Source organism: Diabrotica virgifera, chromosome 3 (assembly GCF_917563875.1).
Source record: "Diabrotica virgifera virgifera chromosome 3, PGI_DIABVI_V3a".
NCBI classification, from domain to species: Eukaryota; Metazoa; Arthropoda; class Insecta; order Coleoptera; family Chrysomelidae; genus Diabrotica; species Diabrotica virgifera.
In genome coordinates, this window is record NC_065445.1 from 65,944,282 (window position 1) to 65,962,203 (window position 17,922).

Sequence of the window (17,922 nt, forward strand, 5' to 3'; positions counted from 1 at the left end):
GACTTCTTTCCTGATTTCATCTACCCACATAACTCTTGGTCTCCCTCTTTTGTTTTTCCCCTGCACTCTCGTTTCGAACACTCGTTTTGTTAGCCTCTCGTTCGACATTCTACACACGTGCCCGAACCATCTAAGTTGTCCTTCTACTATTTTTTCATTGATTGGTTCTAGTTTTAGGTTTTGTCTAATTGTTTCGTTTCGTATTTTGTCTGTCCTTTTTCTGTTTGCTATTTTCCTCAGGAACCTCATTTCCATAGCATTGACTCTGGATTTTTGTCTCCCCGTCAATGTCCATGTCTCGCTGCTATACATGATTGTTGGTCTAACTACTGATTTAACGACTGCCGTTTTTACTTTTTCCGGTATCCCTTTTTTCCCAAAAAATGTTGTTTTCATAGTGTTAAATAAGCTTCCTGTTCGTCCCATTCTCTCGTTTATTTCCATGTCTTGTTTACCATTTGATTCGATTATTACTCCTAGGTATTTAAAATATTCCACTTGCTCTAGTTGTTTCCCGTCTAATTCTATTGCGTGTGTCTTCCTCGTATTTGAAATTATCATTGTTTTTGTTTTCTCTGTATTAATTTTCATATTTATGTTTGATAGTTCTTCTTCTAGGATTTCAAGATTGTTCTGTAAGTCTTCTCTGTTTTCTGCTATCAATACCATGTCGTCTGCAAATAGTAGCTCCGATAGTTGAGTCTGTTTCATTTGCCAGTATCCTAATGTTAGTTTTCTCATTCTTCTCTTGGCTTTCTTTATCGCTTCATCCAGTACCACTGAGAATAGCAGTGGACTCAGCACGCATCCCTGTTTGACGCCTTGACTTGTAGAAAATTCTCTGGATTCCTCGTTATTGGTTCTTACTGTATTTGTATTATTTTTGTACATATCCTTTATTACTTCTATTATGTGTCTGTCGACTCCCCTTTCTGTTAGTGTCTTCCAAACGTCCTTTCTTCGGATTCTGTCAAACGCCTTTTCCAGGTCAATGAATGTTGACTGTTGACTGAATGAACCTGTTGTCCGATTTAAGTGATTTTTTAATATGTTATAGCCCTATTCTTAATCAATATCGGTGTAAATATTGTGACTAAACAAGTAAATTTTCATTGCATACCGGGTGTACCAATGAAACTATATTTTTTTCTTAAATTTCGCATCACCCTGTGGAATATTCTAGCATTTATAAAATACTCAAATTAAAACCCAACTATAGCCTTACGTTTTCTCAACATTCTGTTTTTTGATTCATTCGCTTAAGTAGGACCATAAATAAGTTAGGAAATTTAACAACTAGCCATGTTCTTTATCAATACAGGTGGTTACTAAATAAGTGCGACAAACTTTAAAGGCTGTATGACACTATACATTTTCTTGTATCATTTCTAATATCGTTTCTGATATGTCAAAAAAATGCATAGTGTCATACACAGATACAAGAAACGATATCAGAAACGATACAAGAATTTGTGTCAGGCACAGATTATTGTACAAGAACTGCGCCAATTTCTGCGCAAAGAGCAAAAACGTAAAACCTGCTGGTAAAACATCTAAAATGTCAAAATTACTTACTCATAATGGCGGCTGAAATGAAAATGGGATAATGTATTGATGAATTTATTTGTGTTTTTGTAGGTATTATTTATAAATCTTTTATTGATACTTAATATACCGTTTGGTATGGACTACTGTTCTACTAATAACCATATATTTAGCTCCTAGTAAAGTTCAAACTATAAATTTAGGTTTCATGGTGCATAATTTTTTAATAGACGAAAATACAATAGTTCCTAATTTGGATCAAACTGAAGATAATTCTAATGCAAATATTTTAGCACAAATATCAAAACAAAATAAAAACACAAATAATCAACCTCAGTCAACGTAAAATTCTGGTTAACATTAAAATGTTAATTATATAAAAGTTTATAAATTTTATAAAATATTTAAAATCAGCTGTGTCTGTAGATGCAGTACTACCATAACGTGATACAGGGTGACAAACAAAATTTCGACCAATCACGTGCCGAATTTCATACAATTTTCGATACAAGAACTTGCATAGTGTCATACAGGGCACAAATGTACGTACAAGAAATGATACAAGAAAATGTATACAAGAAACGATATCAGAAACGATATTAGAAATGATACAAGAAAATGCATAGTGTCATACAGCCTTAAGGGGTAATTCTACATGACAAAATAATGAGAGTTTGCTTTATAAACCTATGTCCGCAAATGCTTCATTTCTGAGATAGAGGGTGTTGAAATTTTCTTACAAACTGACGATTTATTTATTACTTAAAAACCAATTGAGATATGCAAATGAAATTTGGTGGGCGTTAAGATGTAGTTATTGTACATTTGTACATTTTTTGACATACAAGTAAGAATTTAATATTTACCATTGGCGCGCATACGGGTAATATAAGCCCTCATATTACCCGTATGCGCGCCAATGGTGAATATTAAATTCTTAATTTTATGTCAAAAAATGTGCAATAACTACTTCTTAAAACCCACTAAATTTCATTTGCATATCTCAATTGGTTTTTAAGTAATAAATAAATCGTCAGTTTGTAAGAAAACTTTTAATACCCCCTATCTCGAAAACGAAGCATTTGCAGACATATCGTTGCTAAAGCAAACTGTCATTATTTTTCATACAGAATTAGGGGAAGGACGGGGAAGATGACGCAGCGTCTAAGATGACGCACCTCTGTATTTTATCAAGTACTTCACTAAATTCAGTTTTTATACCCGTGGCGCCCTCCTTTAGAAACTACTATTACTTTAAAACTTCATCGGTCAGCTTTCGTACTGTTTAGTATCTGTGAGGCAGAGTAACGCGATACACGTTGATTTCTTGTTATTATTGACACTGCGAATATTAATGGTAAGTTGTTTAAAAATGGTTCCATTGGATTTTCTTCATATTCATGGGAGTAGGTGATATTTATTTTCAGTTAGCGAGGATTTATCTGTTAAATATTTGATGATGGATAATTTTGATAACCATTTTTTGTAGGTTATGCTGAACAGGCTAAGTTGACGCAGACTGCGTCATCTTTGCTGTTATAGTGCGTCATCTTTGCCTTTTCAGTTCATTACCTTAAATAACAATGGAGTATAGAATATTTATTATTTAGTGTCTATTTTGCATTTTGAGGCATCTTTTTCTTTTTTAGAAATGGGAAAATATATACGAAAAACACAGAGAGGATCATTTTCTGCAGCAGCTCTTAATGCAGCATTGAATGCAATTTGTAGAGATGGTCGTAAAATTCGGGAAGTGGCAAGGGCATTTTCAATACCAGAAGCTACATTGAGGAGAAAACTTAAGGTTAAAAATTTATTAAAGGAAGTCAAATCAGAGTCTCTTGGTAGAGCCCCATTGTTTTCGGCACATCATGAAAAGGAGATACTAGATCATGTTCTCAAGCTGGCCAATTTATTTTTTGGTATCACTTGCATAGAACTGAGAACCATGGCATTTGCTTATGCAGAACGCAATGAAATTAAACACAATTTTAATAAGAATAAACAAATGGCTGGAAAAGACTGGTATCTAGGATTTATAAAACGAAATCCTCAAATTTCCTTGAGAAAGCCAGAAGCTACAAGCATTAATAGAATAACAGCCTTCAATAAAATAGAAGTAGACCGCTTTTTTAAAAATTTGGAAACAGTGCAAGAAAAATATAAATTTCTGCCAGATCGCATTTACAATGTTGATGAAACCGGTATATCTACGGTTCCTAAAGAATCATGTAAAAGACTTGGACCCAAAGGAGTAAAGCAGTTTGGAATCATTTCTTCGTGGGAACGAGGGAAGAATATCACGGTAATAATGGCGTTCAGTGCCTCCGGTAACTACATACCTCCATTATTTATATTTCCCAGGAAGAGGATGAGCCCACAGCTTCAGAAAAATGGACCAAGCGGTGCGATTTACAACTGCACGGATAATGGATGGAGTAATACGTCTATGTTTTTATTATGGCTGAAGCATTTCCAAAAAAAAGTCCTGTCTAGTCCAGATAATCACGTGCTGTTAGTATTAGATAATCACTCGAGCCATATTTCACTGGATATTTATAATTACTGCAAAGAGAATTGGATTATAATGGTTAGTATTCCACCCCACACATCCCACAAATTACAACCTCTTGATGTGTCATTTTTTTCTGCATTAAAATATGCGTATGGTCGCCATTGCAATTCCTTTCTAAAATCTAAGATCAGCAACTCAGAGTTTGAAGATAAAATTACTCCATATGATGTCGCCGAGATTTTTAAGTTAGCATATGATCAGGTGGCAAATATTGATAAGGCCGTTTCTGGTTTCGGAACGTACGGAATTTTTCCGTTAAACTCTGATAAGTTCACAGAAGATGACTTTTTTCCTGCTGATAATTTAAACAATGATAGCTTGGATAGAGATGTTTCTCCTGAACCTGCACCTCAGGGAACACCTCCACTAATAACAACACCATCTATAAGAGAACCAGAATTACCACGTCCATCAACCAGCCGACAGTCTCCTGAAAGTCGTCACACAACCCCCACAAAACAAAATGAAATAACCAAACGTCCACATATTTCTCTTTCACTTATTTCTCCAGTTCCTTTGCCCAATAAAAAAATTAAAAGAAAATATGGACGACAAAAGCAACATTCTGAAATTCTAACAAGCACCCCTTTAAAAGAATTCTTAGAAGAAAAAGAGAATAAAAAAAAAGAAAAACTGGCGAAGTCGGAAGAAGGAAAGAAAAAAGTAACCAGACAAGTATTGGTTAATGATGCAGGATTAAAACTAAATACAAATAAAGGGAAAGCCAAAGTACAAAAAATAATCAAACAAAAAATAAACAAAAAAATCTTGGAGGATAGCGATACTGAAGAAAGCGATTTTGATGAAGAAGGTCTTTGCAATGACGATGAGTTGGATGACATAATCAACGAGGGAGGTGAAACTGATATCTGCATATTATGTGGAGACTTCGGCAAAAAGACGGAAACATGGTTCAGATGCACAAGTTGTGGACAATGGGTGCATAAAGAATGCAGTGGAGCCAAAAGTCCCGAAAACTACATTTGTGACTTTTGTTAATATGTTAAAAAAGCTTTGTTTACATTTTCTTACTTTCAGTATTAAAAAATAAATTTTCTTTTCATATCACTTACGCTTTTAATATAGATACCTACATGCGCCATCTTCACCATCACTGTGCGTCATCTTTCCCTCGGTGGAAGGTAAGATGGCGCAAAAGCGTTTTTTTAAAGCCGCATAAAAAATACTTCCTTTTATTGAATTTAAAAATAATCCTAGAAATTGGTTATAGAAATGTCCAAATTACAGGCTCGTAGCATTCAAACTTAGCTTAAATATTTTTTACCCTTAAATAAAATGTATTTTGCTTAGGTGCGTCATCTTCGACGTCCTTCCCCTACCCCTTAAAGTTTGCCAATTATTATTAAAAAACATGCTGTATTGATGAAAAACATGGCTAGTTGTTAAGGTACCTAACTTTTTTATTATCCAACATAAGCGAATTAATTAAAAAACAAAATGTTGAGAAAGCATGAGGCTATAGTGGGATTTTAATTTTAGTATTTTATAAATGCTCGAATATTCCACAGGGTGATGCGAACTTTGAGAAAAAAACACAGTTTGATTGATACAACCGGTATACAATGAAAATTTAAATGTTTGGCAGCAATACTATTACAGCGATATTGCTAAAGAATAAGGCAATAATATATTAAACAAATCACTTAAATCGGACAACAGGTTTAGGAAATTCGAGACATCAAATATGACCCATCTTTAAGGTGTCCGGTTAATTTTGCACCCCAGTGTAGTTTATTCCTTGTAGGATCGGTACTCGCCGGAGGGACCGCAGACGTTCGGATACAATAAGCGTCTCTTTGCAAAGACAATGACGTCGATTTTGCAAAGTAACAAGACACTTACTCAATACACACACTACACATGACACTAGGTACCTAACTGCAAAAATTCACCGTACCTACCATGCTAACGGCCATTAGTTGTCGAGGCATTAGCTAAATAAAAAAAGTTTATAATTTTATATTTTACCTTTTATTATAAAAAGTTATTTTTTATAAAAGTGTAATTAATTAAAATAGTCTTAGTCCTTTAATTACAGTTAATTTTTATTACATAATTACGGCATCTTGATTTCCTTTATATTACTTCCTCTAAATGCTAACTTCTTCGTATTGTTTCAGGGACCAAGTTTCTATGCTCCGAGGTGATAGCACCTATAAGAAGCGAGGTGGATGACATCAGTTTAATCATCATAAATTTCGAAGATTTGACAACGGTGCCAGCCTCGTCTCTAGAGAATAGTCCCATAGGAAAAAATAGGTTAAGTAAATGTAGGTAAATAGTAATAAATAACTATTTTTATTTTTCGTTAAGCTTAAATAGTACATTGTTTACCGGGTAGGAAAAGCTTAACATTCCTGGACGACTGTGAAGATTGCTAAGTCGAGGCGCAAGCCGAGACTTAGCAACACAGAGTTCAGGAATGTGGCTTTTCCTACGAGGTAAACATACTATTTTTCCGCAAATCGTTTAAATTCGACAGATATTGATTGATTTAAAAAAAACGCGATAATTTTATTCCCAAATAAATGGTGCTTTGAAATTCCTAATAAAATTACTTGGATTACTATGGAAACGTATTGAGGTTGAATTGTCAAACTTGACAAATTTATGTAGAACACTAACAACTGTACGGAAATATCATTTCCTTACAGTAAGGAAATGACATTTCCTTACAGTAAGGAAGTCTTGACTTTTTCTTCAAGAAATTTTGACAGGAATGTCAAAATTTCCTGGCGATTTGCGGAAAAGTAAATTATTAGAGTGGAATTTTTTCCACAAGGAAAAAGTTTTCCTGTAGTTTGCTGTATACCATGTAATACAAAAAACAATAAAATCCTTTATAAAGGGTATATATTTAAAATCCCTAAAAAGGGCTACATCACAGAACTAGTTTTCGATTGGTTTACCAATCATCATCAGTACTTACCTAAAATGAATATAACCTGGTAATATAATGCAAAGATTTTGAAATTTTGACTACGGTTAAGAAAAGTTGTAGGTTATACTCATGTGAAATTTACATGCTAACCACCAAGATATCTTGGTAAAATAATGCAAAGATTTTGAAATTTTGACTACGGTTAAGAAAAGTTGTAGGTTATACCCACGTGAAATTATACTCACGAACCACCAAGATATCTTGGTGGTTAGCATGTAAATTTCACGTGAGTATAACCTACAACTTTTCTTAACCGTAGTCAAAATTTCAAAATCTTTGCATTATTTGATATCTTGGTGGTTATCATGTAAATTTCACGCGAGTTTAACCTACAACTTTTCTTAACCGTAGTCAAAATTTCAAAATCTTTGCATTATTTTACCAGGTTATATTCATTTTAGGTAAGCACTGATGATGATTGGTAAACCAATCGAAAACTAGTTCTGCGATGTAGCCCTTTTTAGGGATTTTAAATATATACCTTTTATAAAGGAGTTTATTGTTTTTTTGGAATTTTTTATTGTAGATCATTATTGTTAGTCACGATTGACTTGCAAATACAATGTTAGTTTCAAACGGGCCCATTAAGGTGGTTTGAAATAAACATTTTAAGAATTCAAGATTTCAAGATTTTTGTGATTTTTTTTGAAACTTTGGTAGAAATATTTTATTTTTAAATTAAATAAACATATTCAGTACATTCCAAAGAATATTCCAAAAAAACTCAGGCCAGAATATTAAAATGTAAGCCAACGGTGAGAAATTTTTACAGACATTTCCAAAAAAAATGGATTTTGCGGTCAGAACTCGTCATTGGATCATTAGTCCAATCAGCAGCCATTTTCTCGTGGAATTTTGAGAATCACATCTATCCTATGCCGAACTGCGCTTTTGCCCTGGGGGTGAAAACAACCCCGTCTAGGGGATGAACATTTTTTAATCAAAATAACTATGGAAATTGATAGAGTGACTAATTCTGAGTAAATTTTGTTCTATAAATTTTTTTTGAAAAATTGACACTTTCCAAGTTATTTGCGATTGAAATTATGCATTTTTCATTGAAAAAACTCAGGTTTTATAAACTTTTTTCATAAATAACTTAAAAAAATTTGATTTTATAGATAAAATCATTAAAAACAAAATTATAGTCAATAAAAACCAAATAGATTCGAGTCTGAAAGACCTATGTAAACCCAGTAACGACTGAGTTATTGCTTTTTAAAGGATGGTTATTTTCGAAGAACGTCGAAATGGAGAACTTTTAATCTCAAATAACTCGAATTTGGTGTAATTTTTTGAGAAAAATATTTTAGAGTCCATTAAATTACCTTTCAAATAAGCTCTGACAAAACTTTCTTGCATAAGAACTGACTGACTTATGACGAAAATAAAGTCGCTCTCTGCTTTTTTCTTTTTGAAATGTAAAAATTAAGAAAAGAAAATAATCGTTTTCGTTTTGATTCAATTCGAGTCTCTTGCCATCCTCTGACACCGTGTTACCTTACTCGGTTTAGAGTACAAAATGACCACGTTTCGTTAAAGTATTCTGAGACGCATTGTTGGAGTGCTCCTCCTAGCGGCGCCGCTTGGTATTATCGTATCTCGGTTAACAGAATCCTGACTCGTGGTCGAAATTTATTTTTATTCATTTTGTCATTCCCTGTTAGAGGACAGTCTAACTAAACTCTGCTGCAGATATTTTAATATATGCAGTTCTTCTTCGTTTCGAGATGGTTCAATTCAGTCTACTTGCATAGCCTCTTTGATAAGGGGTAGAGACCCCGAAACACGGTGTCAGAGGATGGCAAGAGACTCGAATTAAATCAAAACGAAAACGATTATTTTTTTTCTTTTTCATACCTTACTCGGTTTAGAGTACAAAATGACCACGTTTCGTTAAAGTATTCTAAGACGCATTGTTGGAGTGCTCCTCCTAGCGGCGCCGCTTGGTACTATCGTATCTCGGTTAACAGAATCCTGACTCGTGGTCGAAATTTATTTTTATTCATTTTGTCATTCCCCGTTAGAGGACAGTAAAACCACACTCTGCTGCAGATATTTTAATATATGCAGTTCTTCTTCGTTTCGAGATGATTCAATTCAGTCTACTTGCATAGTCTCTTTGATAAGGGGTAGAGACCCCGAAACACGGTGTCAGAGGATGGCAAGAGACTCGAATTGAATCAAAACGAAAACGATTATTTTCTTTTCTTTTTCATACCTTACTCGGTTTAGAGTACTAAATGACCACGTTTCGTTAAAGTATTCTGAGACGCATTGTTGGAGTGCTCCTCCTAGCGGCGCCACTTGATACTATCGTATCTCGGTTAACAGAATCCTGACTCGTGGTCGAAATTTATTTTTATTCATTTTGTAAAAATTAAGCCTTAAATTAATCCTAATAAAAATCAATAGCTTCCCACTTGAAATTAACTTTATTTAGGTATAATTGATACAATTCATGTGACCTAACCGGTTTTAAATGCTTACTTAGTTTAGAAAAAATAGTTGATTAAAATAGAATATGAGATTTTTAAAATTAAAAAAAGTGCATTTCCTAAATAAATCTAAAAGTGTTCATAATCATAATATGAAAAAATGTTTCAAATATTAATTGTAGAATTTCTTTTACTGAAAATTTTGTTTTATTTTGTTTTTGTATCATGAATACTTTTAGGTTTATTTACGAAAAATGCACTTTTTTTAATTATAATAATGTCATTTTCGATTTAATCAACTTTTTTTTTCTAAACTCAGCATTCCAAACCGGTCGAATCACATGGATTGTATCAACTATACCTAAATAAAATTAATTTCAAGTGGAAAGCTATTCATTTCTATTAGAATTGTAACGACGAGGGTTTAATTTTTACATTTCAAAAAGAAAAAAGCAGAGAGCGACTTTATTTTCGTGATAAGTCAGTCAGTTCTTATGCAAAAAACTTTTGTCAAAAGATTTTTTAATGAACTTTCAAAGATATTTGTTAAGATTTTCTAAAAAATTGCACCACATTCGAGTTATTTGAGATTAACCCTCGTAAGGCGGGGCGGGCTGCACCTGCACCCCGACCTCGTTTTTCTCACTTATCTTTTTTAATAAATTTTTTTAATTTGTGTCTATTTTTTTATTCGTATTAAATTCAATTCCAAACGTATTCCACCCATTACAGCATTTAAAACTCTTTGCGTTTACGTGCTTTTTTGAAAAAAAAATAACTTTTGGTTGCAAATGATGAAAATTTCTAATTCTGAATTGGACGTTTCTGATGTTTCACCTGGAGCTGACAGAGCAACGAGACAAGGTCGGTGTTACTTATATCAGAGAAAAAAGACCGAAAGTCCCGGCATAACTGTATTATGTGTAAAAATTTTGTGTTGCTCATTCTGTCAAAAATTTCATGTGTTTGTCTTGCGAAGATAATAATTTTTTTTAAGAAGAAATGAGTAATTTTTTTGTAAAATTATGTTTCGTACTATAATAAATAAGTCCTAACTATCTTTCAAATTAATTTCCCCGACGTTCACATATAAAAAAATGGATATACAAATGGGGTGCAAATGCACCCCGTGCACCGTTGTTTATGTAAGAATTTAAGCACCGCCTTACGAGGGTTAAAGGTTCTCCATTTCGATGTTCTTCGAAAATAACTATCCTATAAAGAGCAATATCTCAGTCGTTATTAGGTTTACCTAGGTCTTTCTGACGCGAATCTCTTTGTTTTTTTATTAGCAATAATTTTGTTTTTAATAATTTTTTCTATACAAATTATTTTTTTTAAGATATTCATGAAAAACGTGATTTATAAAACGTGAGTTTTTTCAATGAAAAATGCATAGATTCAATCGCAAAAAGTTGGAAAATGTCAATTTTGCAAAAAAGTTTTATAGAACAAAAATTACTCAGAATTGGTCACTTTATCGATTTCCATAGCTATTTTGATTGTTTAGGGTTGTTTTCACCCCAGGGCAAAAGCGCAATGCGGCATAGGGTAGATTTTAAAGAAGAGTGTCAACAGAGCTTAAACCCAAATTTTCATTAAAATCGGTGTTGATTCTCAAAATTCCACGGTTTTACAGTTTTTTACCGATGATGAGTGGTCTACATGTGAAACAAACAATTCAAAAATATTTTATTAGCTTATGAGTTTCTCGAGGTAACACTGACGAGTTTTTTAGTTTTAACGATATTTGAGTTTTTGCTAGGTATCACTGAGAAGTCAAAATATAGTCAAAACTATAAAACAGAACAAAATTAAAATAATGTTAAGAGGGTAACTCGTTAACGGAAGAAAAAACCAACACTTCGAAGGCGTATTATTTTTTGTTGTAAAAACGTATTATAAACCAAAACAACATCTTGTTTTTTTTTAAGTTATAGCCTAAGTTGAAATTCCTATGTCCAACTTTGATACCAGCAGCGTTTAGAGGGTCTTTCAGATAGTCTGCTTGTGTTCAGTTTCTCTTTTTTATATTAACCCTTAACTACAGACATCCCAATATTATCACGTAACTACAGACTCCCGGTATTTTTTACCGGTCATTATAAAATAGAGTCAAAATATAAAGTTAATAATAAAAAACAAAAACGTTTTGCATTATGTGTTTTTATGGAGTCTCTAGATATGGGAAAAATGGTAAAATGAGTGATTTTAATAATATAATACAAGATTTTTGAAGAATAATCTATTAAACCAGAATTTTGGTAACATTTTTGGTCTATTGAAACAAACGGCCATAAATGCCATGGACAAAAATTTAAACTTTCTTTTAACAAATAAACGTAACATAGAATCACAAAGGAAATATAAAATAGCATCCACGAAAATTTTTACATCCATGAAAAAAAATCTGCAAGGGGTAAAATTGTAATAAAATTAAATGGCAATTCCATTTTTGCAAAGTGGCCTTAAAATTTTTATCTTCAAATTTAACCTTCATTGAAGGTCCAGGATGTCTTCCACAGTCCATTTCTTTACTTTTTCCCCAAAAACACAAAAAAATAATGTAAACATTTCAGATTTACAAATATAGTACTCATATAAAAATACTCCCTTAACACAGACATCCGGTAATTTTTATCGGTTAAGATTTTTGATGTGTACCAGAAAAGAAAATATTGACAATACACAATACACGCTTTGACTAGCATTGTTATACAAACTGCCCGAGAGGTACAGAGACACATGAACTTGTAAGTTGTGAGGTTACCACGAAATCCACATTTTGGGAATGCCCGCCGGTAAAAAATACCGGATGTCTGTAGTTAAGGGTTAACTGCAAGTCTATTATCACCCAGTTTATCATTGTGGTCTCTCTATGCTCTTTTCTGGCTCTAGACTATTTTCCAACGTCTTGGATATTCAACAGGCTCCTGATATCGCTCTTCTTAAGTCTATCTCTAAGTGGTTTTCCCAGTAATTATTGATTCTTATTTCCGTCAATATACAGGGTATCCCGAAAAGATTGGTCATAAATTATACCGCACATTCTGGAGTCAAAAATAGTTCGATTGAACCTAACTTACCTTAGTACAAATATGCACAGAAAAAAAGTTACAGCCCTTTGAAGTGACAAAATGAAAATCGATTTTTTGCAATATATCGAAAACTATTAAAGATTTTTCATTGAAAATGGACTTTTATCATTATTATGGCAGGAACATCTTAAAACAAAATTCTGGTGAAATTTGTCCACCCCTTAAAAATTTTATGGGGGTTTTGTTCCTTAAACCCACCCAAACTTTTGTATACGTTCCAATTAATTCATTATTGCAGTACCATTAGTTAAACACAACGTTTTTAAAACTTTTTTTGCCTCTTAGTATTTTTTCGATAAGCCAGTTTTTATCGAGATGCGGCTTCTTTTTTAATATATTTACATAAAAATGTTATGGAAGTTTTGTTCCTTTGAACCCCCCAAATGTATGTGTACGTTCCAATTAAACTAGTATTGTGGTTCGATTAGTTAAACACAGTGTTTCTAAAACTTTTTTGCCTCTCAGTCTTTTTTTGATAAGTCACCTTTTATCGAGATGTGGTTTCTTTTACAAAATTCACCTAAAAATGTAAAATTATAAGTACATATTCAGATTATTAACAGGTGTCTATAATCGTACTTAACCAATATACAAATATGTGGTAGATTCGAAAAATATTCAAAATATCTCGATAAACACTGGCTTATCGAAGAAGTACTAGGAGGCAAAAAAGTTTTAAAACGTTGTGTTTAACTAATGGTTCTACAATAATGAATTAATTGGAACATATACAAAAGTTTGGGGCGGTTTAAGGGAACAAAACCCCCATAAAATTTTTAAGGGGTAGACAAATTTCACTATAATTATGTTTTAAGATGTTCCTGCCATAATAATGATACAAGTCCATTTTTAATAAAAAATCTCTAATAGTTTTCGATATATTGCAAAAAATCGATTTTCATTTTGTAACTTCAAAGGGCTGTAACTTTTTTTGTGAGCACTATTGTATATAGGTAAGTGAGGTTCAATCAACCTATTTTTGACTCCAAAATCTGTGGTATAATTTATGACCTTTTATGATCTTTTCGGGACACCCTGTATAATGTATAACATTAAACCACCTTTCCAATTGACTTGTGGGTCAAACAGGTCTCTTGTGGTTATAACATGTTTTGTAAATCCCTGTTTTGCTTTCGATACCTACTCGTATATTTGTTTCTTTATAGTCCTTGGGCTCCCATTAAAAAAATGATTAACTTCCTCATGAGACTTTTTTATTCAGTTATTCATGTCAAGATGGACAACTTTTCAATTTTCTAAAAATTTTCGGGAGGAAAAATTTTCGTAAATATGGAGCTTTCTAACCTGGAGCACCCACTCGAACACGTGGTGACAGATATGAACTCCTAAAATTAATAGTTCAGATAAAGATTCAAGGAAGGCGCAGCATAGGTAGAAGAAAAATGTCCTGGCTGAGAAATCTCAGAGAATGGTTTGGATTCAGCTTAACCGAACTCTTTCGGGTTGCAGTGTCGAAAGTTAGAATAAAAATGATGATTGCCAACCTTCGTCGCGGAGATGGCCCTAAAGAAGAAGTTACCATTTAATAGCAAATATGTGTATCAAACAATGCTGCAAAAATCAGCTGTGAGAGTATAATTTTTATGACTCATTATGATGCGTTTACTAGTCCAAGTAATGAAGCTTACAATAGAATAAAACCTCGCAATTTTTACAGAATGGATCGATTTGCTTGAAAATTTGAAAATAAGTAGTGGATAGTCCAAGTATCATAATCTATATGATGTCGAAAGGCGCTTTTACCATGGGGGTGGTTGCCACCCCATCTCGAGGGTGGAAATATTTAGACCGCAAAAGTGGGTAAAAACATTTATTCTAAGCAAAAAACGTTCTATACATTTTTTGATAAAATCAATATTTTTCCATTTATTCGCTATCGAAAGTGTTAGTTTTATATCGAAAAAATGTTTTTAATCAGTTTTCTGCTAATAACAAATCTGGTTTTTTAATTTTTTTTTTAAACCAGTATTAATCGATAGTAAATTTTGTTATATGTTAGCTCTTCTTCGTCAAATGCTAAATATTGTAGATTCAAAGTCAAACGACGGGAAAACTATGCATTTTTCGAGGATAACTCGTTGAAACTAATTTAAAGTATTTAAAAATATCTATCTCTAGAAATAAAAAAAAGTATCTAGCTCAAAAATTAAGTAACTTATAATGAAAAGAATGTCACTCCCTATTTTTTTCAGCAAAAAATTTATCGGAAACAACCCCCTTATCACCAGCCAAATTAACATTAGTCATTTACCCTATTTGACCTTCTTTATTTATGTATTATTAATAGGTTCTAGAAGTTTGACCGGCTTAAAACAATTAGTTTTTAATTAAATGGAGTTAAAAGCGAATAATTAATTTTTGTAGTTTGGCAAAAAATGCCCTTTTTTTCGGAATAGAAAGATTAGCATCGGAGGTACGAAAAAATGTTTTAAAATGAAATTGTAGCTTATTTAATTCCCAAGAACATGGTTTGCAAAAATTTTTCCTACGGCAAAAAGTGAGTGAGCTATTGACAATTATAACTTGTAATAACATGCAAAAACCACCTTTACCAACCCTTTATAGATCTCATAAAAACTTATAAAATACTATATCACTAAACTTTTTAAGATACAAAATTAAAAAGTTACGGTTAAAAATCAATATATTTTTTTGAAAAAAAAAGGTAAATCCAATTGGAAGCATAATAATGTAAGTAAGCGGTGTTTTTAGTCATTGATCTTATTCATTCTTTTTTATTTATGTATTTTTAATAGATTCTAAAGGTTTGACCGGCTTATAATGATTAATTTTAAAAAAACTGGAGTTAAAAAGCGAATAACGAATTGTTGTAGTTTGGTAAAAAATGTGTGTTCTACAGAATAGAAAGATTAGCATCGGAGACACGAAAAAATGATTCAATACGAAATTATAGATTATTTAATTTCCAAGGACCTTGTTAAAAAAAATTTTTCTGCGGCCCAAATTGAGTGAATTGTAAATGAGTACCCATACCGAAAAACATTGATTTCACAGATATAAAACTAACACTTTCGATAGCGAATAAATCTAAAACTATTAATTTTATCAAAAAAATGTATATAACATTTTTTGCTTATAATGAATGTTTTTATCAACTTTTGCGGTCAAAATATAATAAAAAATTTCTTCAGAATAGAAAGATTAGCATCGGAGACACGAAAAAATGATTCAATACGAAATTGTAGATTATTTAATTTCCAAGAACCTTGTTAAAAAAAATTTTTCTGCGGCACAAATTGAGTGAATTGTAAATGAGTACCCATACCGAAAAACATTGATTTCACAGATATAAAACTAACACTTTCGATAACGAATAAATCTAAAACCATTAATTTTATCAAAAAAATGTATAGAACATTTTTTGCTTAGAATGAATGTTTTTATCAACTTTTGCGGTCAAAATATAATAAAAAATTTCTTCAGAATAGAAAGATAAGCATCGGAGACACGAAAAAATGATTCAATGCGAAATTGTAGATTATTTAATTTCCAAGAACTTTGTTTAAAAAAATTTTTCTGCGACACAAATTGAGTGAATTGTAAATGAGTACCCATACCGAAAAACATTGATTTCACAGATATAAAACTAACACTTTCGATAGCGAATAAATCTGAAACTATCAATTTTATCAAAAAAATGTATAGAACATTTTTTGCTTAAAATTAATGTTTTTATCAACTTTTGCGGTCAAAATATAATAAAAAATTTCCACCCCCGGAGATGGGGGGGGGGGGGGGCAACCACCTCCATGGTAAAAGCGCCTTTCGGCATCATATAGATTTTGATCCTTGGACTATCCACTACTTATTCTCAAATTTTCAGTTGTACTTGCACAAGAGCTCTAAAATTATCGAATTTTTCTCGTGTGACACTTTGACAGTTTTAATTTCACGACCCGAAGGGTAGTGAAATTGTGTCAAAGTGACACGAGCGAATCAATTCGATAATAATTTTAGAGATCGAGTGCAATTTGCTGCGATTATTTCATGAATAAAACTGTTTAAAACCAAAATTTATTTTTGTAAGTACAAATTACTACAGTTAAATACATAGTTGTTGTTATAAATATTTGACGGTTGATAGTCACCACTTTTATAACTTTTAAAACAGTAATTGTCATTAATGTCACTGAATATATTTTTTCGTAGCAACGAAGGGCATCTGACGCATAGGCGTAACCAGGATGATCCTAAAGGGGGGTTACAACTAGCTGAAAGGGAGGGTTACAACTACTGGAAGGTCTCTGAGGGCTATGGTGTTAAGCGTATAGAGCTCAAAGTACATCCCAATGGGGGGGGGTTACAACCCCCAAAACCCCCCTGGTTACGCCTATGACCTGACGTAATATACTTGACGACGGGATATTATCAAAAATTATCAGTAGTAATTGCACAAGAGCTCTGAAATTATTGAATTTTTCCCGAGTGACACTTTGACAGTTTTGATTTCACGAGCTTAAGGCGAGTGAAATTATGTCAAAGTGTCACGAGAGCAAAAATTCTATATTAATTTCAGAGGTCGAGTTGCGATTATTTCATGAATAAAACTGTTCAAAACCAAAATTTTATTGTAATTTATTTATGTAAGTACCATTAAACACACAGTTTTTATAAATATTTGACGATTGAAAGTCATCACTTCTATAATTTTTAAAATATTAATTGTCATTAATGTCACTGAATGTATTTTTTCATAGCAACGAAGGGCATCTGGCGTAATATACTTAACGACGGGAGATTATAAAAAATTATCGATTTAATTCAGATTTCTGTAGCTTTCTATTGGTCAGAATCTCCTATGAATGAAATAATCGGGTATAATATCACAAGAGAGTGAGAATAAATTGAAAATTGCGACAGTTTTTCGAAAATTTGTTTTCTGGTAATAGACACGAGAGCTCGCAGAGCTCGAGTGGCTATTGCCCAATGACAACAAATTTGAGTAAAAATGAAGCAATATTTTCTTATTTATTCTTACAGTCGTGTGATATTCGTAAGATTATTTTTTAATACGTATCTTATGGATATTTTCTTAAATGTGACAGTTGTCAAAACTAGGAAACTGGTTGCCATTAAACAGATACAATCTACTTAAAAAATTTTATCAGTAATTTTCTACACTAGATAATTCTCAGTATAATTTTAATCTGATTGGACAGAATTAAACACGTGATCAAATATCTTACTATACGATTGGAAGTTAGAATCATCAAAAAACAATCAAAGGTAATACCACGAGTCCTCTAAATTTTATCGATAATT

General features: G+C 32.3%; 1 protein-coding gene across 8 annotated transcripts in view; it reads left to right on the forward strand.

The window, feature by feature from the left end:
* The window catches only part of LOC126881865 (potassium voltage-gated channel subfamily H member 6), a 1,259,880-nt gene that overhangs the window by 416,895 nt on the left and 825,063 nt on the right, over positions 1-17,922 (forward strand). For all 8 annotated transcript variants that reach the window (XM_050646514.1, XM_050646508.1, XM_050646507.1 and 5 more), the window contains one exon: positions 6,262-6,411. In XM_050646514.1, coding sequence (XP_050502471.1) covers positions 6,262-6,411 — 150 coding nt within the window. The remainder of the gene's footprint in view (positions 1-6,261; positions 6,412-17,922) is intronic.